Source organism: Mirounga angustirostris, unplaced genomic scaffold (assembly GCF_029215605.1).
Source record: "Mirounga angustirostris isolate CCGP_5_RB_7025 unplaced genomic scaffold, mMirAng1.0.hap1 SCAF_4, whole genome shotgun sequence".
Classification (NCBI taxonomy): Eukaryota; Metazoa; Chordata; class Mammalia; order Carnivora; family Phocidae; genus Mirounga; species Mirounga angustirostris.
In genome coordinates, this window is record NW_026991712.1 from 188,336,066 (window position 1) to 188,361,315 (window position 25,250).

The window sequence follows — 25,250 nt, forward strand, 5'->3', positions numbered from 1 at the left end:
GCCCTCAGGCCAAAGCGCTGCCCGTGCTGGCTCGTGTGAGGTCAGAGCCATAGCCATCCTCCTGGACCTCAGTGGCTAATTCTGGGGGTGCCGGGACCTGTAGGCCATTTCGTATCCTTATTGTTACTTGTTGTCTGGATCACCTTTGGCCCAGAAGGCGGCCAGGGGAGGGGGCTCGGCCACCCACAGGCCCTGCCCTCTTTGGGAAACACCTGGCTGTGTCTCCCGGGCCAGTCCCTGCGCTTCCCACGGCCGTTTCCTGCTTTGGCCCGGACCCCAAGTTGCCCATGGAAAACGAGGACCCGCCAGGCATCCTAATCCCTGTCCCCTCCTGGCAGCAGCCTCGGGGCCTCCGCTGAGGGCCTGGCTGAGAGGCAGGCTGATAAATTAGTCTAGAGGGAAACAAGGCCGCTCCTACTTGTAAAAGGTCACGGCGACTTTGTTCTGGGTGAGGGTTTATCTCAGCTGCCGCAGGGACAGACAATGCCGCGGGCCTAAATGGCAGAAATCTTAGCTCCTCGTGAAATGAGTGTGCTGATAAGCCAGACGGACTTTAGAAAGATCTAAATGGGCCAGGAGTGATGTGGGTATCTGGGACACGACCGAGCAGAGAGGACACAATGGGGTGTGCAATTAGACTGGGCATTAGCCCAGATGGGGGATGTGCCGTCCGCGAGCCAGACTCAGGTGGCCCCCGCGGAGAAGGACACGCGGGCTGGACCGCGAGGGCCCCCGGGCGCTGCCACTGAGTGCTTCCCTGGGAAATGGCCACACGTGTGACAGGTGTCGGGGCCCCGGAGGGTGCCACCTGGACACTCTACTCTCAACATTTTTCTTCTCGGAGGAGGAGACACCCCCAGATACAGCAGCGTGAATCCTGAGGACTGACTTTAAAAGTCCCTTTTAGGCTGTTTTATTCACTGGGTTCTAAATGGTGTGAAAGGCACGATGGGCGCCGTGTGAAGCATACCCTCCATGGATTGTAGCCATAACGCCCCACCCCAGCCGCTCCTGCGCCCACGCTAACCGCTCCCCCACAGAGAGGCCGCCCTGGGCTGATCGGACCCTTGATCGGGGCAAAACCAGCCGCGTCGTAGCACCCGGCACCCAGCAGGATGGACGGAACGCACAGCACCCTGCGCCAGCCCTGAGCCGAGCAGGGCGGGCACCTGCAGGGGTCCCTCGGCGGTGTGACCCGCTGTGTCACCCTCGGTTTTGGCTGAGGCCAAGGTGGCCCGTGACATGCTGAGAACACATTCCTAACCCAGGGGTGACCGGTCACAGAAATTCTCAACTGGAGAGAAGCTCTGATAAGCAGGCCAGGCCTGGCTGGGAGGTTCACGCCCTTGTCCCATGACCCAGGGAGACCTTTTATGGCCTGCAACGCCTGGGACTCTCATCCCACCCAGCAAGAGGGAGGCCCGCGGAGCGGCCGGACCTAGGACGGCCAAGGCCATGCTGGGGTTTCCCAGGGACCCTCTGGCCAGCGCTGCCCACTCCACTCCCTGGGAGGTCTGCTGCTGGGGAGTCTCCAAAATAGAAAGATTTCTGTATAAAATGACGATGGTGCAGATGGTTCGTCCTGGCAGGTGGGTCCCCACCACTGCCTCGGGCAGGCGGGGTCAGCCCAGAGGGGGCCACCAGCACCACCTGCGGAGTCTGAGTTCTGCCGTAGGGGAGCAGACAAAGGAGCTTGAACCCCCTTGGATGGGGGAGCCGTGGCTGGGCCATCGCCCACCAGGCATGGCAGGGGCATGGGGTGTCCACGTGAGCTGGGAGCATGGGGGAAGGGGTCGGCTGAGTCCCTGCTCTGGCATAAGCAGCCTACATGAACCACGGGGGCACTCAGCAGGGCACCGAATCTGATCACAGACCCCTATGCCAACCTACTGTGAGACCCTGCGTGACCTCCCCCCGCCACCCAGGGCTTCGGGCTCCCACCTGTACCGTGAGAGCAAGAACGGTGGTGCCCCCAGGGCTTTCCAGGCATGAAGCAGTGGCTGTCCCAGCCACAGCCACGGGAGGGGCCCACTATACGGGGGTGAGAGCCTCCTCCTATACGGCAGGTGAGGGCCTCACCTGCCACCCTGAGCTCAAGCTGGTGATGCTGGGGCGGCCAGGCTCCCCTCTGTCCCCTGCTCATGGGGACAGCCCCCTTGGTTACTCCACCCCCACTCTTTGTACAGGGCCTTGACAAGCTCTGTGGTCAAGAAAGGCTCTGTTGCTACCTGTCCTCACACCTGCAGGAAAATGTTTCTCTAGAGTCCCAGGGGTCAGGGGAGGGAGGCACCTGGAGGCAGGGGCAGCAAATTCAAAGTAAGCCCCTCCTTCCCCAGGACTTGGGTCCAGAAGGGACTCCTCCAAGTGCCCTGGCTCCCATGGCTAGTTAGGGTGCATATTCCCAGGGACTGCCGAATCTGCATTTTGAAAGTGCCCTGGAGGATGCTCGGCACAACAGCTTGGACCCAAGCCCGAGGTGAGCAGGGTGGGGCGTGTGCCCCTCCCTGGCCTCATTCAGGGCTAAAACAAAACCTTGTGTGCAAAGGGTGATCCAGACCGTGCCTCAGAGGCCGACCGGCTGGGCGGGTCCTGCCGCGAGGCTCCCGCCTGGACGCATCTCAGCCCCAACCGGGCCCCGGGCGCTCAGGGGCAACGGCCGAATCCTGACCCTAAGGCTCTGTCTGGGGTCTGGAGAATTCCACATAAGCAGCAGGGCCCCCTGAGGGGTGCTGGTTATAACACCGTGCCAGGCCCCCTGCCGCCCACGGGGCTGGGAGGTGGGATCCCTTTACAGACGGCAGAAGGAGGGCCGGGCGTAGAAAGCGCATTGTGTGGACAGCGTGCGGCACACAGTGGGTACCCAGTGACCACGCGCCCTCCCCCTGGTCTGGACGCCCAGCCACACAGCAGCGGCCAGGTCAGCCCGCCCCGGCCTCGCCAGTCCTGCCCGGCACAGAGGGCCTTTGTCACCTTCCCTCCGTGTACCATCCCCTATTTTCCTGGAGGAGAGAGAGACGGGAGGGAGGTGACAGAGCACTCGGCTCTCCGGTCGTGGCCTTCGGAGACGGCAGGAAGGGCTGAGCCAGGGCCCCATGGGAACGGGCTGCCGAGCAGAGCAGAGGGGAAGCCAGCCTCCCCTCTACCCTGTCTCCCGCCCTCTTCCTTCTGACAACCCGTCAGGATTTTCCACGGTGCTGCTTCCCAAGCAAGCCTTTCCAGAGCAGGGGTGGGCTTGGTTGTCGCTGGTGTGTGTGTGTGAGAGAGAGAGAGATGCACAGGGCAAAATACCATTTAAGAAGTTGGTATTCGGGGACGTCTCTCGAATATGAAAAGAAAATATTTATTTCCTTTTTCGCTTGTGAATCAGAATGCTCTATTTAAAGAAAGTACCCTCTGCTGGATTGTGGCTGAGTTATTACCCCTTAAGGAAATAAAAGAGAACACTATCAGGGAGGTATTCTTAGTCATTCTCTCCCCTTTTTTCTGAAATTCCTTATATACCCGCGCCTCAGAGCCGGGCCTAAGATAGTGCAGAATCCCATGGCATTCTTGGGCTGGAAACGTCTGGACCCGATGTCACGGTGCTCGGGGGTGATGGCATGGGTTGTGTGCCGAATGGCTCCTGGAGAGCAAGGAGTCCACGAGTGGGGTTCTGGGCGTGCACACTGAGGCCATGCCCTGTTCCCACGGGACACGACCTCCCGGATCCAGATGCCATCGGCCGGCCCAGGGACAGGCCCCAAAAGCATGACTGTCCAGGTGTTTCCGAGCAGTGTGAGCATCCACTGAGCCACGTGCTTATGACTTCCAGAATGTACGGTGTGCCTCCTAACACATTCAGAAAGTCACTGGGGGAGAAATACCGGCCATGTATATCAGCCTAAAATAAAACCCCAGGCCGCCCAGACAGAGAGTGGAAAGCATCAGGGGTGAGTCAGTGCCAGGCAGGGGACAGCAAAGCAGGGAGGTTCTGAGACTCCTGGGGCCGGGGGGTGGGATGCTGTGCCCGATGGTGCCCAGTGCGCACAGAGAAAGGACGGCCGAGACTTGGGCCGAGAATACTGCATTCGAACACTTAACCCGTGAGGCGCTCAGAGAGGCGGGGGGCCACGGAGCGGGGCCTGAACAGTGTGGGCCGCTGCCCCCCTCCCCGGCGCCCACGCGGCCACACCTCTTACCCCACGGCCATGGCCGGAATGCCGAGAGTAACACACAGTGAGATCGTCTTAAGAGCCCAGCGGGGCACGCATTGGCGTCTGCTCCAGCGTGAGAGCTGCACGGAGGAGGCTCAGGCGTGGCCCCCGCACGGAGGTGTGCGTGGGCACGCGTGGGCCGCAGGGAGCGCGGACGCCTCCCCCGGTGGGCGGGGGGTGGCCCCCGGGGAGAGCTGGCCTCGGGAACAGCAGCAAGCAGCGTCTGCTCAGTACCCACATGCTCCTGGCGACCCATCCCCAGCGGCCCCTCCCATGCCTCTCTGGACCCCCCGTGGACTGAGCACCCTGGGCAACAGGGTGGCAGTTTTTGGAGACCCTCTGCCTGTCAGAGCTGCCAACTCCAGGCAGGGTGGACAGGGTGCCTCCTGCCCTCGGAGGCCGGGAACCCAGTCTAGGACTTTCAGCAAAATCCAAAGGTGCGTGTGCACGCGTCTGTGGGTGTGCGTGTGTGCATATGCACACGTGTGTGCACGCGTGTGCATACGTGCATGTGTGTGCGTGCACATGCACGCGTGTGCACGTCTGCGCATGCACATGCAGGTGTATACGCGTCTGTGTGCACGTGTGTCTGTGTGCATGCGTGCCTATGCGGGAGCACGTGTGCGTGTGTGAGCACGTGGTCTGGTTAGCAGCTGTATGTGGAGGAACAAGGCGAAGGTGTTTGAGGCGAGGGTGAATGCCAGAGCAGAAGAAGGAAAAGAGATTTCTGCAGAGACCCTGGATCTGAGGGGGAGATGGAGGCCTCAGGCCGGGGGCCACACGGTTGCAGCCCTGAGGTGTCTGTGTGACTCCCCGGCCACGCACGGCCTGGCCAGTGAGAAGCCAGGGTGCAAGGCCACCCACCCCAGGACGCGTGGCCCCCAGCCTGTGGGCCGGGGAAGGCTTCCCGGTAGTTGGAGAAGCTAGTTCTCGGCTCTTGTGTGTGTGTCCCAGCGCCTCAGAAAGCCCTCTGGGAGACTCCGTCCTGGCGATGGAGTCCACCACAGTGGACAGCCCGGGACCCATTGGGCTTCATGGCCAGCCCATACTCTGGACCAAAATTAGACCTCCAAACTTCTTCTCATGCTAAGGATGCTCAGTGGCTACCTCGGAAAAGAAAGCATTGCTTTTCTAAAATACATGTAGGTGGGCAAGCCTGGACACGTAGAGATGTAGCTTCCTCTGAACCCCAGGCCTTTCTCCAGGGGTGTGTGTTCTGGATCGTAACATACTCTTAAATTTACAGAAATTTCTCAGCATCCGAGAGCGCGGGGCTGGGTGGGAGCCTTCGCCTAGCCTGGTGACTCTGGGTGTCCTGGGAGCGTGTGGTCCGCAGGGGGCGGGGGGTCCTGGCCCTCAGCAAAGCCTTGCAGCAGGGCCCCGGGGGCTTGGGGGCCGTGAGATGGGACAGTGGCAGTCCCGGCAGCCTGAGGCCTTGGAGCTGCTCTCCCCTGTGACCCGACCCAGACACAGCTTGTTTGTTGATTGAACAAATGATCACGCATATTACTATTCAGAAACTAAAGCCAAGGGATGAGGTAATCCACTTGAGTGAATTCTGCAGATAAATGAAACCCCCTCAGTTCACGTTAACATTTTCCACCAGCTTCTCAAACAGAGGCAGACACATTCATTCAACAGCTGATGTTGGAGCGCCCGTTACAGGCCGGGCGAGGCGCTGGGTGCCGGAGAAGCTGCCCTCAGCGGGCTCTCTGGGGGAGACGCGCCCTCGAGGAGGAATCAAACCGAGCGTGGGCACTGTCAGGGTGAAACCTGCTCCTGCCGCCTCCCTCCGGGGCCCCGCACGATGCTGCCCACCCGCTGCAGGCCCGGAATCCGGGGCAGGTGGCACTTCCGAGGAGCCCACTCCCTCTGGGCTGTCCCTCACAGCCAGCTCTTAATTAGCAAAACAAGTAGCACGATGATAAATGTCATGATTTACTCAACAAATGATCAAAACCATTGTTTTTTCAGACCCCAGGGCAATCAAATGCAATCACGGGGTGATTTATTCTGGGCGGAGTGAGTGGTGGCTGCGTCAGCCGGCGGGCTGCGTCTGGGCAGGGGGGGCCGGGAGTTTGGGTATCTTCCCAGACAGGGGGACAGACCGCCACCCTCTGAGATGGATCCTGGGGGGCCGTGTCCACGCAGCCCACCCTCCCGTCTTGCCACCAGGCTGGCCAGGTCCGGGGTGCCGGGGACCCGCCTGACGTGGGAGTCTCTTCCTGGTGTTCCCCAAAGCAGCGAGGAGAAGGAGGTTCAGAGTCACCGACTGTCAACGCACATGTGGGAGGGAGGAGCCGCGTGGGGACGGTGGGAAGGATGCATAATGAGCAAACTACACTACAAAAAGAGAAAAGAAAACAGGACCGTTTTCTGGAATGGTCCAGAACAAGAATTATGCTCTCAGGGTAGAAAGAGAATGGTTTCCATGGTGTCCCCAAATGACAGTAAGAATAACCTATTTGACCTTGATTTTAAACCAGTGTCTGGCCCCCAGACTCAGCCCTCCAGGAGAAGCCAGGCTCCCGAGCACGGACTGGCCACAGACCTGCTGCTGTCCGCCCTCGGGGTGCAGACCGTCCTGGATCCTCCGTGGATCTCCTTTGTCATCTTTGCTAACATGTCATCACTGCTTCTTCCTCAGGAAAGGAATAGTGGGTCAATTGCAGTGAAATCAAATTGCCCTGATTTATAATACTTAATTGCCAGTGTGAGTGCGAGCAATTACACATCCGAAACTCGGCGCGTCCCAAGATGATATGCACCCCTGCGCTGTCCCTGGGCCCTGCCTCTGACCATCCCGGGTCTGGCCGGCATCCCCTGCGGACGCGACCCTCCAGCCCTGACGATCTCTGCATCCCAGTGTCTCACGAGTGCACTGCCAACCCACAGAGGGCATCTTCGCAGGACCGCGGCCCTGGGGTCTGCCGTGGTTCAAGTGCCTTATTAGCATTCATGACTCGGGGGCTCCCCAGAGGCCCCTCTCCTGTCCAGAATCACAGAAAGACCCGGGATCCCCCCCAGGCTTGGGCCCTGTTTGCAAAGGCAAGGACAGGGCCTAACTGTGAAGGGGCAGCCGAGCCGCCGGTCCTGCCAGAGGAAGGCACAAAACAATGGGAACCCGCAATCATCTGTCTGCGGGGACACATGGGAAATCCAGCACGGCGCTCACTTATAAGGGATGATGGTTGGTTTTCCTGCCCCAAAGGCCGAAACTGAGGTCCGGGGAGCCAGAAAAAAAATGCCTAGACCTTATTTATTTTAGGCAAAAGTGAGTCTGCCCTGAGTTTTCAGGGTGCCCGCCTCCTCCCTTCTCTCCTGCATTCGGGGGAGGCGGAGGCTTCCAGCCCAATTCGGCATCGGTCCTCGGTCACAAGGACAGCACCACAGCGGCTCGGACCTCGTGTGACGGAAGGCCACAAAGCCCAAAGGCGGGTCACAGAGGCAGGTCCCCGGTGCCCGAGCTCACGAGGAAAGGAGTCAGCCGAGATAATGTCGGGGTGCGTCTGGAACACTGAGGACGTTGGGTTGTGAGCAAATATTCCTAAGTGCTGGCATGAAAGGCAGCTGTGAGGTCACGACCACGGAACAAAGGCTGCTGCACACATAGGAGGCGCGCCGTGGAGGAGAACGTCCCCTCACGTGTGCAGAGAATAAACAATGTGCAAAGTCAACAGGCACCGGGCAGATCCTAGTGACAGCCGGAACCAGCCCTGGCACCGAGCGAGCCGAAGCGATACGGACCATTTCTTGAGAAAAAGAGCAAACAAACTTTTATCGGGTCAGACAAGCACAAAGTTGCCTCAAGGTCATCCAAAGCGTTACCTGTGGGGTTCGCGTACCCTCTGCCCTCTGCAGGCGGCCTGCTAATTACACAGTGCACATCTCTCCGAGCGTGTCGACAAACACCCTTAAACCCCTCTCTCGAACAGCCGGGTGGGGGGACAGGACAGGCCGAGTCTGCAAAAGGCTCTCCTTGGTCCCCTGAGGGGCGACCCCATGAGCCACGAAAGAGCCACGTGCCCACAGAAACACGGGGATTCAAACTCCTTTGCTACCCACCGCACCCTGCTCCCAGGCCCCTGGCTGCTCTGCTCTGAGGGTGACCCCGACCTTGAGCGGCACACGCCCGTCGGCCACCTCCAGACAGCAGGGGACACACTGGCTCCCCCCACAGGGGTTCTGGCCTTCCCGTCCCTTCATCCATCTGGTCAGCCCACCTCTCGCCTAAACCCTCAAAGCCCTGGGCTTTCAGCTGGCGCCCCATGTCCCCGGCGTCCACACCCCACATGCCACCATGGGCCACATCCCCTCGCCACACAGGGCCCTCTTCCCTCCTTGGACACTTCGCCCCTTCCTAGAGCTGACCTCCAGCAAGCACTTTTGGAAGTTGTGAAACACCCAGAAGGAATCTGGGTTTGCATCTGCATTTTCTGCCCAGGCAGGGTCTCTGCCAAAAATACCACCAAGCATTGGCTGTATGAGGCTGGAAGAACAGCCAGGGCAGCGGCGAGAACACTTCCATGGGGCTTGTGGTCCCCACGAAGACCACCTCTCGAGACCCCCAAACCCTTGATGGGTGCTCGGGGACAGTGGCACCCCTCAACTAGCGGCCTCCCCCCGACCGCAGAGAGGGGCTCCAGAACCGTCAGCCAGGCCCAGGTTGTTAAGGAAATCTAAGCCGCAGGATGCCTCTCCCTGGCAGGATGAGAAGTGGGGGCTCCTCTTAGAGAGCCGGCTGGCCAGGGCACGGTGGGCGGGGGGCTCTGGCATGCACGTGCAGGGGGCGTCTGGGGGCAGCAAGGTCACCAGGCATGTTTTACGAGATGCCCCACCCCCATTACAGGAGGTAGGCCCCCATCTGCAGGAGTGTTCCCCAGAGTAGAGACTCCTGTTCCGGGACATTCCATTAATCTGCACGGTTCTGCAGAGACTGCAGCCTTAGCACCTAAGACCCAGACGGGGAGCACGGGTGTTTTAAGACATGAGCTCATTAAAGACACATTTCCGGGAAGAGAGCAGGCCTAGCCTATGGGGGCTGACAGGCGCCCACGAGGACCGCTGATGTTTGCTGAGTCGCGTCATGCAAGCTGCAGGACCAAATAAGCCTGGGAAATGTGACATTCGAGCGCTCTCTCCGACTGAGCCTCCCGCCTCGGGCAGCGCTGCTCAGCCCGGCTTTATAAATAGATTGAACACAAGATAAATGGCCGTGATCAATCACGCTCACACGGGAATGCTCACCTCCCATCCAAAGTCTGCCTCCTTCCACGTGGCCCGGGGTGCCCCCATGTAAGGGCCAAACCTCGCCCCGATTTCCATCCTCTTCTTGGCCCAGATCCCCAGGCCTGCCCCTGGGATGGAGGACTCTCGGAGCTCAAAGTCTGGCGGGATGGGAATGTCCTCAGGAATGTAGACGGGGGCTTCGTACGGCGAGCCCTCCTTGGGGGTGAAGTCCTCGCTGGTGGGGAAGGGGGACGGCGGCCCCATGGGGATGGGGGACACGACGCTGTCCTCTGTCTCGTACTCCGCGCTCTCGCCAGCCAGCAGGTCCGGGTCGGGCTCATGCATGTTATTTACAGTGTCGCCGTCACCTGAAGGAGACAAGGCAGCGTCAACTTCTGTGGCTCGTCCTCCCCTGTGCATGACACGCGGGGACCACCTGGGACATGGGGCAGAACGGGGACCGAGGGCGCCGACCGCTACCCCCTGCCCGGGAGACATGCCCTTTGCTCCATATTCCGGGGACGTGGGGAAGCGGGGTTCAGAACCTCCACAGGGTTGTGTGGCTCCGCGAGGCCCCACGTGGCCCCCCAAGGACCTGTTGGCCCCTTCTGCTTTAGGAAAGCAAGGAGAGGAGATGCCCACGCTCCATGAGTTTGGGAACAGTGGGGAGAGCCGTCGGAGAGGGCACCCTACCCAGGGCCGGTAGTGGAATAGTCTCTCCAGAACCATTCCGGTTTGTCTGGCGTTGGAAATTAGGGGGGACATGTCTCAGATTCTTGGGAGGACTCAGAATTTGGATTAGTATGAAATCTGCTCCAACACCTGGGCAGCCCTGGGTGTCTTGGTGGGGGCCAGGGGGACAGGTTCCTGAGCTCCTGTTAACCTAAGGGCCAGTTAAGACAGAGGTTTGCTGAGGTCACAAATGTGGGGTTCGCTGGGATGCAGGTCACTGGGTCTGAGTCTGGTGCGGGCCTCTCTTTGGGGTCCATCCTAGGAGACGGTTGGTGCCAAGATACGGCTACCTGGACGTGCGCCAGGCCTGAGGCACAGGGGAGGCCGAGAGATGTGGGCCGAGGGAGGAATGGGGGGGCAAGGAGTAGCTGGTCAGCCAGGAAAGCAGCTCTGGCCAGAGGAACGGGAAGCGGGCACCCAGACAGCTGGGAGTCCCCAAGGGCACGACGACCCCTTGTCCGTCCACACAGCGGACTGTTACTCAGCGTGGACACCCCCTCACCTCGCTGTGGCGCGGAAGCACCTGGACGCTTGGAGAAGGGCGCCGGCATGGAGGCCCACGCGGCACGCTCGGGACACGGGAAGTGTCCAGAAAAGCAAGACCAAGAGACGGAACTCATGCCGTGGCTGCTGGGGCCTGGGAGGCAGGGGCCCCGGGAGTGACTGAGTATCGGGCATGGGTCTCCTCTAGGGAAGGAAATGTTCCGGACGGAGAGGGAGGTGTTGGTTGCACACCTGCGTGAAGGTGCCAGATGAGCTGCCCCGTTCGAAAGCTGAACTTGTACGTTACACAACCGTGGATCGTGCGGCGCGGAAACGGGGAGGTCAGCGAAGGGCGCCCACCGACCTCCGACCTGGACCTTTCTGCCCAAGTCCCTTATGCACTGGCCTGAAACCGGGGACAGGGACCCTGCCCCCGGGCCCCTCCCTGCCCCCCTCTGCCCCGGCGTGGGGCCTGGGGACGCTCGAGCACAGGAGAAATGACTTCAGAGTCCTCACGCCAGTGCAAACAGATCTGCTCAGAAGTAACAAAATGTTTTCTTTCAAAAGAAACCAAAGTCTTGAAAAAAAAAAATCATGGGGATAACACTTATTTAATTTAGCAGCATTCAGAGAAGTAATTATTATGTTTTACGTGGCCAACGGTTCCCTTCTAATTGACTCGTAGGCTCCTTTCAAAAATGCGACAACAGAAGGGCAGCTATGGTTCTCTTGGCCAGAAAGATCCAAGTCGTTAGGTTTGAAAGAACACCCCCATAAACCTTCCCGGCGACCGTGCACAGCATAAAGGTAAATTGGAAGGGGGGGTAATTAACATGCCGCCTCATTATCTGGAACTGGTAAATGCACGAGGCTCACACACAGAATCAGGTTGGGAGCCCCCTCCCCATGCGCTTCGGGGTGCGATGCCTTTGCCTTCCAGGACAATTAGGATCTGCTAGGGCAGAAAGCGGGGAGGGGTCCCCATCCTGTGCATATTCATCTCAGGGCTCTTTGGGGGCTTTTTTTTTTTCCTGTTTGAATTCTACTTCCCAAAACTCCTCACCTACTGGAGGAAAACCAAGGCTTTAAGGGCATGTTTAATTTACTGGCCAAGCAAACAGTTTAGGAGAGAAAGGTGGTGTTTCCTGCTGATTAAAGGCAGGCAGTGCGCGGCTGGCCTCCCACCCCCGGCGGGCACAGGGGTTAAGTGATTGCCTAAAGCCACCGGGAGAAGCCGGGTCTCCATTCCGCGGCCCCCACTGTTGCGGGGGGGGAGCTCTTCTTTCACCGGTGGGGTGAGGAGACCTCATCAGTGTGTGGGAGACATTTGGAGAAAATGAGGTGCCGCAAACAGCCCGAGGCCCTGGAGAAAGCCGCAAGCTGCTTGGGGCCGCCGGAGCCTTCCAGGCAGACCCGCACAACTTGCCCAGCTCCCCAGGGTCCCCGAGCAACCAGAGAGGCGGGATCAGAAGAGCATCCTTCCTCAGCCCTGTGCTCCAGCCAGGAGCCCCTCTTGCCCTGGGCGAGGCGGGCATGTGCAGGGAGTGGGCATCATTTTCCCCAGGCCCCCAGGACCGCCGGCACATTCCAGCCGGCACTCTCTCGAAAGTCAGGATGCAGAGCCAAGAACAGGAGCTTTTTATGACTTTGGAAATATAGGCTGTGCAATCGTGTGTTGTTTACTTGTAGGGAGAGCTGAGGTCCTTTATTTGGGTTTTGTGGTAATTTCAGGCTAAGGGTTCATGACTGAGTCCATCGTTCCTAAAGATTCTTTTGGGAGACTTACTAAAAAATCATAAGAGCAGGGAGGAGAGGAGAGGGAGCCTGGAGCTGGTGAGCCAGCGGAGCCGTCCTGAGCCGTGGCCACGGGGCACCTGCTGCAGGTCAGCGGCCCCGCCGGGTCCCTGAGCTCTTGGGAACTTCGTGCTGAAACCCCGTTTGGAGGCCTGTCACATGCTGCTCGATGTATGAACAACGGACACTCGGTCTCAGAAAACAGGTCAGAGAAGTGAAGAAACCTAGCTGCTCCCTGGGTCTGGACCACACCAGCTGGGAGCCACCACATCCTCGGTCCCAACCTGCTCTGGATCCCACCCAAACCCTGAGTTGAGGGCTCGGTCTCTTCCAGCCCCACAGTGGGAGCCTTGTGTGCCCCCTGCCCTATTGGTAGCAAATTACATCTGATCGGAAGCCCCCCCCCCCATCTAAACATCAAACCAGCAGCCAGGATGTCGGGGTCTGGAGAGAGATGAGAGAGACAGCCCCCAGTCAGGACCGTGCCCAGCCCGCCAGTCCCTCCTAGGCTGTCCCCTGCCCTGGCGGCAGAAGCAGCACCTGGAGGACGGTGATCAGCAGGGTGAAGACCACCGGCCCCCGAACCTGCAGCTCCGCCGGGTCTTACACGGAGGAGTGGGCGGACTGGAGCCCTGCCCTGGGCTGGGGGCGGGAGGGAATTCCTCTGGGTCCATGCGTGGTTTGCTCCAGTCCTGCCTCCCGTGTGCCGCGAGGAGCCGGAAACCTGCCGGCGCCTCTGGCAGGGTCGCTGCGCCGTGTGGGGCTCGGCGGGGCCGAGGCCTGGGGGGTGAGTGTGCGTGTGTGGGCTGTGCCAGGGAGGCACCTCTGGGTGGGAGGGCTCGGCTGCCCTCTGCATGGACACCCCTGAGAAGCGAAAGCCTCCGTGTGTGGCTCCAGAGCCCAGGAACGGAGGCCGCCTTCCTCTTCCTCCCACAAGGCAGAAGGACGGTGCTCCGGCCCCGGGCTGCCCCCGCCGTGGTCCCGAAAGAACCTCACAGGGGCATCCCGATGCCGGCCTGCGATGTCACTGTGACCTTGGGAATGGTGATACTGCCCACCCGCCCGGCGAGGGAGGACAGAAAGCCCTGCCTGCGCGCCCTGTCCAGGGCCCTGGACCGCTCTCCTTGGGCTCACTGCCCTCCAGAACACCCCTTCTTTGCCCCAGGCCTTTCTGCCTCTGGACGCCTGACGTGGCCTGCCTCAGCCCTCGGGGCCGCTCACACCACTACTGGACACCGGGCCCCGGGGCCCCAAGCCCCCGTCCCTTGTGCCCAGAGAGCCACCGGCCCAGCTCTGTGGCCCACCCGCCGGGCACGCCGGCTCCTGGGACACAGGGAGGCACACCGAGTGGGCACCGGGTGCCGGCTGCTTCCGGCCACTTCCATGAGTTCGCTCCTGGAAACTGCGGGGTCGAGGAGAAGGAAGATGAGCGAGAACTCCTGAAGAGAGGACTGCATATTGAGGGTGACCCCAGGGCCCGTTATAGATGGGTGCTCATGGGTGGAGTGGGGAGGCGGGAGGTTATCGGAGGACCAGGCGAGGGAGGCACCTTTAGGGGCCGGGGCGCCCGCGGCCCTGCATCGAGGCTGTGGGGCTGCCTGCACCTGAGGGGTGCACTGTGTCGGGACCCTTCTCTGTGTTTGTTCTTACAACTGTGTGTGAATCTACGGTGATTTCAGTTACAATCTCTATTAAAAGAGCCCCTACTTTGAAAAATGCCCATTCTTTATTGCACCCATGTGCTCAGTGACAGTTCCTTCGGCTCTGGCGGTTTCCACGAGAACACGTTTAATTACTCTCTTCTGTCTGCCCCCCTGAGGGGGGGGGCTTTCAAACCACAAAACCAGCCTCTGAGGCTGACAACTGGTGTCCCCAGTGAACTCGAGAAACACCAGGGACCTCTTGCTCACAAGGGCACAAACGGGCCTGGTGGCAGCATGTCAACCAAACCACAGGGAGGGTCCCCGAGACGAGCTAGGCTGAGAGTAGGGAGGCGGGTGTGGACCGCCCAGCAGCCTGGCCCCTGGTTCCCCCCTTGCCCTTAACTCTCTGGGCTTCGGAAGAAAGCAGAAAAGGTGGTGCCGATTGCCCAGGACTGGGGAGCCCCATTATCTTCACACTTGTAGTGGACAGTGTTGCCAGGTGGGGCTGGGACAGGGGACGCCCGCGAGGTGCCCAGCGCCCGGCCCTGCGAGTGAGCCCCTGAAATCTGCCCCTTCTCCCCTTCAGGCCCAACACCCTCCTGCCCTAATGCCCCCCTGATAAACTCTCAGGGGCAGATCCACCGGGAGACCGTGCCCAACGGCATGTCCGTCCGCCTGTTCCCCAGGGTTGAGATGGACTCGATACCATGTGTGTCTCAGAAGACTGGGCCTTATCAGAACACGGTGCCACGGTGATTTGGAAATGTTAATTCTTACAAACCCGTGAGATACCGCCATTCTCGTTCAGGTCAGGAGCACTGACCCCACCTTCATGAGGTCCCCAGGGGGTGGCAGACGCAGCTGGTGAGTGGGAGCTAAAGGCGGTCCCTGGATCCACCCTCAATCTGGGCGCTTCTGGGAGGCTTCCAGTTGGACTCCTCGGACCCCGAAATTCTGATGGAAGTGCCCTGTGGCATCTCCAGAGGGGCCCCGGGGGAGTGGGCAGGCCAGTAGCATGGACAGGGGATCGTGGGCAGAGCTCGGGAAATGTAAAAGGGACCCCTGCACCCCCCGACCCTATTGTCAGTGCCCTGAGGTGGGCCTGCTCGGCTGCCCTGTAGGCCCCATCAGCGGTGGGAGGAGGGGGGCACGCCCTCCTTGCTGCAGAGCTGCCCACTTTACAGATGGGGAAACAGAGGCACACAGAGGTGAGGCAGGCTGAAGCCCACGCCGCGAGCTGCTGTGCTCCTACACCCTTCCCAGCCCTGTTTGGGGGGCACTGGGGCTATGGGTCACGCCACAGCCACCAGGGCAGAAACCCCAGAACAGGGAAGAATGTGCGTGCAGGAAACTATCTGGTTACTTTCAAAACCGGGCCTGGCGGGGGAGCTCCGACCAGGCTGGTGTTGGCCGGGCCTCGCCCAGAACCCCGCACAGAGCCTCCGTCCCCCGAACGCGCTCACTGAGATGCCGCCTTTCCTCCCCGGAGGAAGAGACAAGGGTCTTTCAGAAACAAAACGGGTGGGCGACCTGGGGTCTAACAGGAAGCGCATCCTTGTCCAGTTTTCTTTTCTGCTTCATTGCCTCTCATCCCCGTCGCTTGGGGTTAGAGACAGAAGTGAACGTGCTGTACTTTGGAAGATGGGAGAATGCCCTGAGGAGGGTCTGACGTGATGACAGGCCAGAGGGCGGCCCCTGGTGGGCCCAGCCTCAGGGGACCAGCAGCTTGGCCCACAGACCCCCACCCAGTGAGAACCCGTGGGGCATCACCTCGGGGTCTGAGTCAAAACAAAGTGTCCTCCACTGATCTGATGACCCTCACGTGGGCACCCATGTCCCCCAGTGGGGGAGAAGAGATCACGGGGAGAGAGGGGAGAGGTTGCCATGACCCCCGGGAGCCGAGCGGCTCAGGACCGGACCTCGTGTGCTGACCTCTTCTGATGGCCTGGGCGTCCTGTGGTGAACCCCATCCAGGCCCTGCAGGGTCAGCGTGTCATCTTCCCTGCAGATCTGGGGTGGATGGCGCTGCCCAGCCTCGCCCTGGGGTGTCACCTGCTGTCTGGCTGCCACCTGGGGTGGGGTCCACCCTGTGTTCTGCAGCCGGCTCATGGAGCCCACAGAGCCCACGAAGGGAACCGTCCCGGTCATCCTACAGAGGCCCCGTTGCTTGCTCGGCCCTCAGAGCTGATGGAGCCTCCTCCTGTGCTCATCCTCAGAGGAGGAACCCCAATGGCCTGGCCTGGGCAGCCCCTCCGCTCATCAGCCGGCCCCCCAGGCTGAGGTGTACAGTGGGATAAACATGCCCTCCTTGAGCAGGTGACACCGCACTCGAGGTGAGTGGTATGATGTCCAGGCCTGGACCCAGCCGGCTCTCCGTAGCTCCGGGCTGCCCAAATGTCTCTTCAAGAACACATTTGGGGCTAAACATGGGGACAGACATCCTCCCTGGCTGGATGCACCAGCTCGGTCCAGGTGCTCTCGAACATTCCCGGAGCCCCGGGAGGCATGGCGGCGGGCCCTCAGCCGGGAGCACTCCCCCAGCAAGTCTGCACCCAGAGGTTCGTGGCTGCCCGCTCAGAGGAGCAATGGTCTCTCGTGGGCAGACCAACTGGGCCTCCTGGCAAAGCTGCACGACCCTGGGTCTGATGGTCCAGACACAAGGACACGGGGGGCCCGGGGCTGAGTGGACACTTGACTCAAAAGGAACCAGATTAACATTGAACTTCAATGAACTGGAAACCAGTCTAAGATCTTGCCCCTGGTCTGAAGAAGCCCAGGTGTATTAGGAGGCAAGGGCAGACCTGAAACGAGGTGGGCGAGGGGGTCAGTGGCTCCGGCGAGTGGGGGGTCAGCCCAGAAGGGCTGAAACAATAGGAACGCATATGTGGGCAGATAGGGTTTAACACGGAGAGGGGGGGTCACATCTCCTTAAAACATAGGAAGGTTTCCAGAAATCTGGACCAATATCTGTCCACACGGCCCTGACTCACTCACCCCTGACCCACTTCTAACAAGCCCACAAACTTGCCACATGAGTTCGGGAGGGTCCTCGCACTTCTGGTAACCCGTCTGGTCCCAGGGGAAGAGATACGGTGCCCATGCTTTTCCCTCGGACACACTTAAGGAAGAAGTGGCAGTTGACAGTCACCTGTGTCCCCGCAGAGCCCTGTCCAGGCCAGCTCTGGAAGCACCAGGGAGCTGCAGGGGCACCTGCTCAGAGCCCTGTCCTCTCCTTGGTTCTGCAGCCTGTGGGCAGCCGTGGGCACCGGAGGCAGTTTGCCCCTCGGGGTCGCGCAGGCTGCTCGGTGCTGACTGGGCCCAGGGAGCACGCAGCAGCGCTGCTCTTGATTTAGGGGAGGTGGAACTGAGACGTCTCCCACTTCGTACCTCAGGGCAGGGAAGTTCAGGGAGTGAGTACTTTCTCTGGCCACACTGGCAGCCGGGGCCCAGTCCTGATTCTAAAGCTCTCAGACACACAACTACCCAACCCCAAGGTTCCAGCTCCCATGAGAACACACCTGAAAAAGAGTCCTGGCATTTAGTGATGGCTTTCTTCATGTCCCCTGGAAGATATACAGGAAATGAATGGATAAACTGTTGGATGGAGGGATGAATGGGTGGGTGGTTGGAAAGATGAGTGGGCAGACGGATGGATGGACAGATGGGCTGGTGGATGGATGGACAGATGGGCTGGTGGATGGATAGTCAGATGGATGGGTGGATGGATGAGTGGGTAGATAGATGGATGGATGAGTGGACGGGTGGATGCATGGATGGACAGATGGGTACATGGATAAATGGGTGGATGGATGAGTGGGTGGATGGGGGGATGGATGGGTGGATGGATGGACAATGGATGGGTGGGTGGATGGTGGTGGGTGGATGTGTGGGTGGGTGGATGGATGGATGACGGTGGATGGATGTGAGGACCATCCTGAGGACAATTCTTAACAGGAAAACGTAGAAGGCAGGAATCCTCATTGCTTCCTTCCCTGAGGATGGACCCCATTGACATGACTCTGTGGCTCTTCTTCCCCCACTTGACTCATTAGTTAATCTGGGATGAGTACCTGGTTTGCTCCAGCCAGCCCCCACTTTGGGAAGGGGGCCAGTTTCTCTATTGCTCCTTCAGGGCTGCCCTCCCTCCACCCACATGAAGTCGCCTGCCTGGTCTAGCATTCCAGGGGTGGGGCGACCATTCATTCCGAGCCTGCCTGGCCCTCACAATCAGCGGCGCAGTCCACCTGCACCTTTCTGGAGAACTAAGGTGAGGCTTAGCTCTCATCTTCTGATTCTTACCTCTCCGACCAGGCAGGGAGGAGTACTGTGTCCCGGGCCCCTCAGAGACCCCGGAAAGTGCCCCTGGGGTTTCAGAGCCTGTCAGGTGGCCCACCATCCCGCCCACTGCTGGAAGGGGAAGGAGGAGGGATGGAGAGGCGTGCCCTCGGTCAGGCTGGTCTAAGTGGAGGATTTCTGTGCAGGTTTGTCTCTGTGAGGGCAGCCATTTGGGGAGAACCCCCCTCCTCTGCGGAAGGGGTCTTGGGACTGCAGACCCACTTCCGGAAACGGTTCGCTGGGAAGGGAAGCGGGAGCCGAGGGTTCTGTCTGGCCAGCGTTGTGCTGTCCCCGCAGCCCCGGGCCCCGGCGTTGGGACGACCCTGCCTCCAGGAATGCCGCCACCAGGAGCTGCCGCCCCCCGGGGCCACCTCCCAACCCGGCCTCCGGCGGCCGCCGCCTCAAACCTGCGGCTCATTGGCATTCCCCTCGCCGCACGGCTGCCGAGCGGGGGCGGGGGTGCAATGGCTCCTAACACGGCAGATTAATAGCGCCGAAAAAAGACGTTTCTGCAAACAAGCTAAATATTAATAATCAATTGTCATTTATATTCTCAAACCCACGCCCGGGACCTTGCCCACAGGGACCGGAGGGCGACGAGCCCCAGCTGCAGGGCGGATGGCAGAATTGTCATTAGGGCCCGCGAGAGCCTGGGATGGCGCCTGGCTCACCGCCCTCTGCAAGCCGCACCTGCACGGAAACCTCCCCACAAAGGGGGGGCTTCCTGCCTCGTCTCCGCAGTCCAGAGGCATGGCGACCTCTTGACCTGGCCACCTTCTGGCAGGCTCTTCTTTCATCCCAAACACTAAGTGAGCCAGGGACGGCCCGCGGGGCTGCCTCCTCTTTGGAGTGAGGTCGGAACAGCTCAGTGGTCTCCACTGCCTCCCACATCCCGCCCAGGATGTCACAAGGATGGGGCAGCTCCCGACTGTGTGAGTTGAAATGGGTCTCCCCAAAGACATGTTTTGTCCTGACTCAGGTCCCGTGAAAGGGGCCTCGTCTGGGGATATGGTCTGTGCAGGTTAGGATGAGGGCACCGGGTGGTTCTTGTCCAACGTGACTGGTGCCCTTAAAGAGGAGACACATGGGCGAGGTGGCCGTGGGACCACAGAGGCCCCCAGTTTATGGTACTTTTTACAACAGTCTCAGGGAGTGGCCTGGGGGCCGCCATCCCCCAATCCCAGGCCCCCTGTGTCCTTCCTCTGCCACAGCTCCATGAAGCGGGTACGGCCTGCCCATTCTTCAGGTGAGGAAACTGACCCTCTAGGGGGACACAGGGCCCAGCTGAGCCCCTTTGCTGGAGATGGAGCCTGAGCAGTGGTCCTCAGAGCTGGGATGCCGGGCATCCTGCGAGCGGGTCTCCAAGCTGCGGCCAAAGCTCCAGGTCAGACCATCCTCCACAGGGCCCAGCCTGTGGCTGCCAGAGGCCCTCGTGGATCCAGAAGGGGAGCAAAGGGGCTCCTCCTGCCCCACCAGGCACAGGAGCAGACGGGGTCCTGCAAGGGCTTTGCCCGCCGCACCACCTGCCCCCTCCTGGGCCCTCCTCAGCTCATGCCCGCAGCCAGGCCTGGGTGCCCAGGGGCGGCCTGCCCAGACGGAGCACTGGGAGCCCACTGCCCACCACGCCCCTCCCCGGCCCCCGAGCCCAGACCACCTGGCCTTGCTGAAGGCGAGTGCATTATTCTAAGACGATTATTTATCCGTGCAATGCTCTAGGGACCGTGCTGCTCCCGTTTCGAGCCCCCACCCCTCTTTCCTCACTGCCTCCATCGCCCCGGGCAGGCGCTGAATGGCTCGCGATGCACTGTAATTTCTATCAAGGTTCGTTCCTGGTACGAAGCCTCTTTGTTTCAGAGAGATGTGATTTGGCCTTTTTTCTTCCTCTCCTTTATTCCTTGGTTAATACACCACTTCCCCGAGCCCTGGGGGCAGCGAGGTAGCCCACGGATTGCTCAAATCTGTCTGTTTTTCTTCTAAATCACAGCCAAGTCTCCCCGGTCACCCGCGCTAAGCACTGCGTGAGCCAGCGCCCAAGCAGGGGTGTTCTCCCAGAGCCCTCACGTCGGCACTGCTGATGCCCCAGAGGGGACCCCGGCCGGCAAGACCCCCTCAGACACCAAGGGAGGTTGGCCCCAGACACCAGTTCCCTATGCAACCTGACATCTGGCTACAGCAGGGGTACTTTTTAAAAATTGTGGTAAAGGACACGTAACATTTACCGTTTTTACCATTTTAAGTGCACAGTTCAGGGGCATTAAGTACGTCCACACTGCACAACCATCACACCATCTGTCTCCAGAACCCTCCCATCTTCCCAAACAGAGAGTCTGTCCCCGTGAAACACTCACTCCCCCTCCCCGCCCCCAGCCCCTGGCGCCCACCCTCTCCTTTCTGTCCCGAGTCTGACTTCTTTAATGCTCTAGGGTCTGTCCTTCTCTTTCCGGTTTATTTCACTGAACTCTCTCGAGGTCCCCACGCCACAGCAGGTGCCGCTTCCCCTTCCTTCGGGAGGCTGAGGAACATTCCACCGTGGGGACGGACCGCGCTTGCGCACCCAGCTGTGTGTTGCTGGACACGCAGGCCGCTTCCCCGTCTCGGCTCCCGTGGATGACGCCACTGCAAGCCTCCGCGCAGGTGTGCGTTCGGCACCAGCGAAACCCGCCCCGGCCTCTTCCCCCAAAGGGAGCGAGGCCCCATCGACGGCCCCGCGGCCAGGTCCGGCGCGCCCTCCCTCCTCGTCCCAGCTGGTTCTGCAGACCTGTCCACACGGCGGGCTCTTCCGCGGGCCCACGAGGCTGTCTGGACGTGGTCCCTCCCGTACAAGAGGGCTACACCCAGCCTGTCCGGAGTTTCAAGGCGACGACGCACCGCGCAGCGAACACAGGCAGCACCAGCCACCAGCACGACCCTCCGCGCCCCTGGGGCTCCGTCCTCACCGAGCACCCCGCCAGCCTGGGCTCTGAGGGTTGTGGTAGTGGGACCCAGGGCCGTTCCCTCCCCTGGAAGCTGCCTGGGGCTCTTCCCGTGCTCAGCCTGGGGCGCTGAGGCCCAGGCCCGAGGAGTCCTGGATTCCCCAGACGGAGGAAGAGGGGGAGGAGCCCAGGAGTCAGTTCAGCCCGGGACTCCCGACTCTCACAAACACTTGGGATTTTGCAGACCCAGAAGCCCTAACAGGGTGCCGAGGGAACGAGCCGAGCTGGGGACGGCCGCACCTGCTGGTGGCAGGCGGGCGGGGTGCGGACGGTTTGGGGGTACGCGGCTGAGGTCCCCGTGGGGGGTTCTGCAGGCTGGGCCCAGGAGCTGCCCCTGCAGGGGACGTCCCCTGGGCACGCCGCGGGGAGAGGACGTGTTCTACCCCTTCTGTTCGCTGCTTTGCTTTCCCTCCCTGTGCGGGCACCACTGTGGAAGAACGGGTTAACGCTGGGCAAACACCCCCAACAACCGCCACCAAACTATTTATAGACATATTTATCTCTCCAGTTCCTACCAACTGGGCCTGTGGCTGCCATTCACAGGCCGAAGCAAGTCACGCCGCAAGTAAACAAATGTTGCCCTGAAATAAAAATCACAAGAGGAAGAAAGCCGTTCTGGGGCGCCTGCCTCCACCCGGAAGGCCCGGGCGAGGGGTGGGGTGCTGGTGGGCCTGGGGTGCCCTCGGGGCGGGGGCGGTGGGGGAGGAGAGGTGGACCCTGTTGGAGGCACCAGCAGCCAGAGCTTTGGGAGGCGAAGCACCTTCTCGTTGGGCCTCCACCCCAGCAGGGCAGGTCTGCACCCCCACAGCCGTGGCAGAGGGCTCTGCCGCGTCCACTCGCCCCCAGCCCTGGAGATGCGAGAGGTGGGCGTGGGTCCTCCCCACTCCTTCCCCTCCCTCGGGGCCCCCTCGCCTCCCTGGGCTGCCTCGGTCCCCAGCAAAGCAGGAGCACGGGGGTTGCGCAGCCTGGGACTCTCAGAGGCAGATCCCGCGGTTTGGGAAGAGGGTCAGAGCCACCTGCTGCCCCCCAGGGGAGTGGTGCCTTCTTGTGCCTCAGCTCTCGAGGGGCCGGGAGGACCCTCCCAGCTGCACTGACCGGGCACCTCGGCTCCCTCCCTGACGCTGCCTAGACACGGGACTGCAGACAGGAGGGATGAGCAATCAGCTGGGGGACCCCCACACTCCACGCCAGAAAGCAATGGGCAGCCTCACCCCCTGCAGACGTGGGCGAGCCTCCCACTGGCCCCCAGGCCAGAGCAGCCCCCAGCTGCCGCCACCGGTGGCCGGCACCCACCCTGGCCCTCCGGCTGCATTTTGCCCTAATAAAGACATTTCTAGTTTTAACCATCAAATAAAGTGCTGAAGTCTGCCAAGCTCGTCCCGGCTCAGCCACTCTGTACCTTCATTTAGCAGGCCAGTGGCGAGAAAAAAAAAGAAAGAAAGAAAGAAAAAAATTCATTAATTTTTATTAACAGGGAGAGCCATTTGCTCCCTGTGACAATATTTGACTTGTCGAAATGATTTTCACCTCTGCCATGAGGTGGGCGCTCCCCACATACATCACCCGATTACTCGGAGTGCGCCGGCCACAGTCATTAGGCAGTGAATTAACGACAATCCCCAGCACTATTAATCACCTTGACAAAGGCGTTAGCTTGCTGCTGACCCGAGCGCGGCCGGCCCGGGACCGGGAGCCAGAGGAGAGGCCCACTGCTCCGAGAGGCGCCAGGGGCTGGAGCCGACGCCGGTCCCTTCCCTTCCTTCCCCCCAAGATCCGACGCCGGCCGGAGGGCGCCAAGAGCTGGCACGGCAACACGGTGGCATGGTGGGCACGGTGGGACCCGAGGTTTGCTTCCTTGCTTATCTGGTTCGTTGTCACTCTCCTGGTCCAGGGAGGGAACAGCATCCATGTGCCGGCCGGGAAGGAGGCGCCAGTGGTCTTACCAATAACCCTAGGGGCAAGGCCCAGGGATACCCCCATTGCACGGATCGGGAAACTGAGGCACAGCCAAGCCCTGGCCTGCCCCAGGTGGTAGTCTGGCGACGCACAGCGCTGGGCCTGGAATCCCGTCTACCAGGCCCCTGCTCTGGGCTCTGAGCCCCGTGGAAACGTCTCCCGGCCCCGATGTCCCCAAGAAAGCCACTGGTGAGCCGGCTTCAGTCAAGTAAACAGGGTGTTTCCTTTGGCTCTTGACCAGCTTCACGAGAATATTTTCTAGCTGCACATACTCAGAACGCGAGGCCTACGTGGGCAGATCTCGGGAGTCTGACGTCGTGAAGCCCAGCTTCTCCCGAAGTCCCAGATCTGTGTGTCTTGTTGATAAGGGCGAGCGGAAAATCTGCACGCAGTGCGGGAGGTGGCCCGCCGCATAGCGTGGAGGACAACGAGGACACCGTGTCCACACTCACTGCAGGTGGGCGGGGCGCCGCAGGCCGGCTCTGGGGGTCTCTGGCTTAGCGCAATAGCTCATCCGTTGTGGTCGGAGAGCCCCGGGCAGCCACCTTGCTGTCCCCGCGGACTGTCTCATTGCCGTGGCTGGAGCCCCGGGGGCTCGCTCACCAGGAGGGTTTCCCGGGCTCTGCTCCTGCAGCATCTCTGTGGACAGGAGCCATGGGGCCCCCGTGTCGGTACGTCCACAGAGCACTTGACACGGGGCAGGGCAGGCAGCAGGTGGCCCAGTCATGTCAGCCCCCCCGCCGGGGTCCCCACGGTGCCCTGACACCACCTCACCACGTTGGCATATCAGTCCAATTAATTGTCTCTACATTTTCAACCAATTTCTTCCCATTAACCCGGCCTTAGGATCTGCATCTCAGCCCTGTCTAACCCAGAGTTTGAAAGCGCGCGGGTGGGGGAGGAGAGGGAAGAACTCCGCACCCATTTGTCTTCTTTCTCGGGGCTTCTCATTGTTTATGCCTCAGCAAATCTCCTAACTTCCTCATTAGCAGCTAATTTACAAGTCTGCGATCTTCCCACCTGTTCCCGCTCCATGGCTCTGGCGCGGTGGCGGGACTGGAAATGGCCACTTGCTCACTGTGCCGGGCTGCTGCCGTGGCCCGCAGCAGGTGGGCGGGGGCGCGGGGGAGGGCAGAGCAGGTCCCCCTCCCTGCCTCCATCGCGGTGCGGAGAATGTCCACCCGGCCGCCCCTGAGCTTTCATGTGCCCCTGGGGACAAGCAGGGAACTGACCTACTTCTGCCTCCAGGCAGGGCCTGTCCCTAAACCTGCTCTCCGACACCGGCCCACGGCTCTGATCCACGGCCCCGATCCACGGCTCCGATCCACGGCCCCGATCCACGGCTCCGATCCACGGCCCTGATCCACAGCCCAGGCACTGAACTCCCAGAGAACTGGGAGAACTCTGGATCTGCTGATTGCCGACTGGCGGGCTGGCTTTGGATGGGGTCAATTTTAGAAGTTCCTCTCACATCAAAGCTTCTCACGCAGACAGGGGACCAGGGACAGGGGCCTTCACCTCCTCCTTCCTTTTCTCTTGATAACGCCCTTGAACATCCCCTTCTCACCCTTGCTGTTGGTCGTGGTCGCAGTGGGGTATAGACCACACTGACGGAGCCCTCACTGGCTGCCGGCAGTTCGCTCTAAGTCTCAGGAGTCCTTCCGACCAGGGAGGCAGGACTGAGCGGTGGTTTAGAGGACAGTGTTCAATCTTACGGGACAGCGTCGGGCTGTGTGTCGCTGTGTGTTCTCAGGCAAGTGTCTTGAGGTCTCTGGGCCTCCTGGCAACCTCCACATAGAAGGCGACAAGGACGCCTGCTAAGGGCTTCCAGGAGCACGAAGACAGCCCACACTTCTAAGCACCCTGGGCTCATAGTTAGCACCCAAAACGTTTGGCCTGGTGACCATCCCACA

General features: G+C 60.8%; 1 protein-coding gene across 5 annotated transcripts in view; it reads right to left on the bottom strand.

The window, feature by feature from the left end:
- The window catches only part of PRDM16 (PR/SET domain 16), a 311,184-nt gene that overhangs the window by 202,064 nt on the left and 83,870 nt on the right, over positions 1–25,250 (bottom strand). For all 5 annotated transcript variants that reach the window (XM_064590068.1, XM_064590067.1, XM_064590066.1 and 2 more), the window contains exon 2: positions 9,441–9,790. In XM_064590068.1, the coding sequence (XP_064446138.1) occupies positions 9,441–9,790 (350 nt within the window). The remainder of the gene's footprint in view (positions 1–9,440; positions 9,791–25,250) is intronic.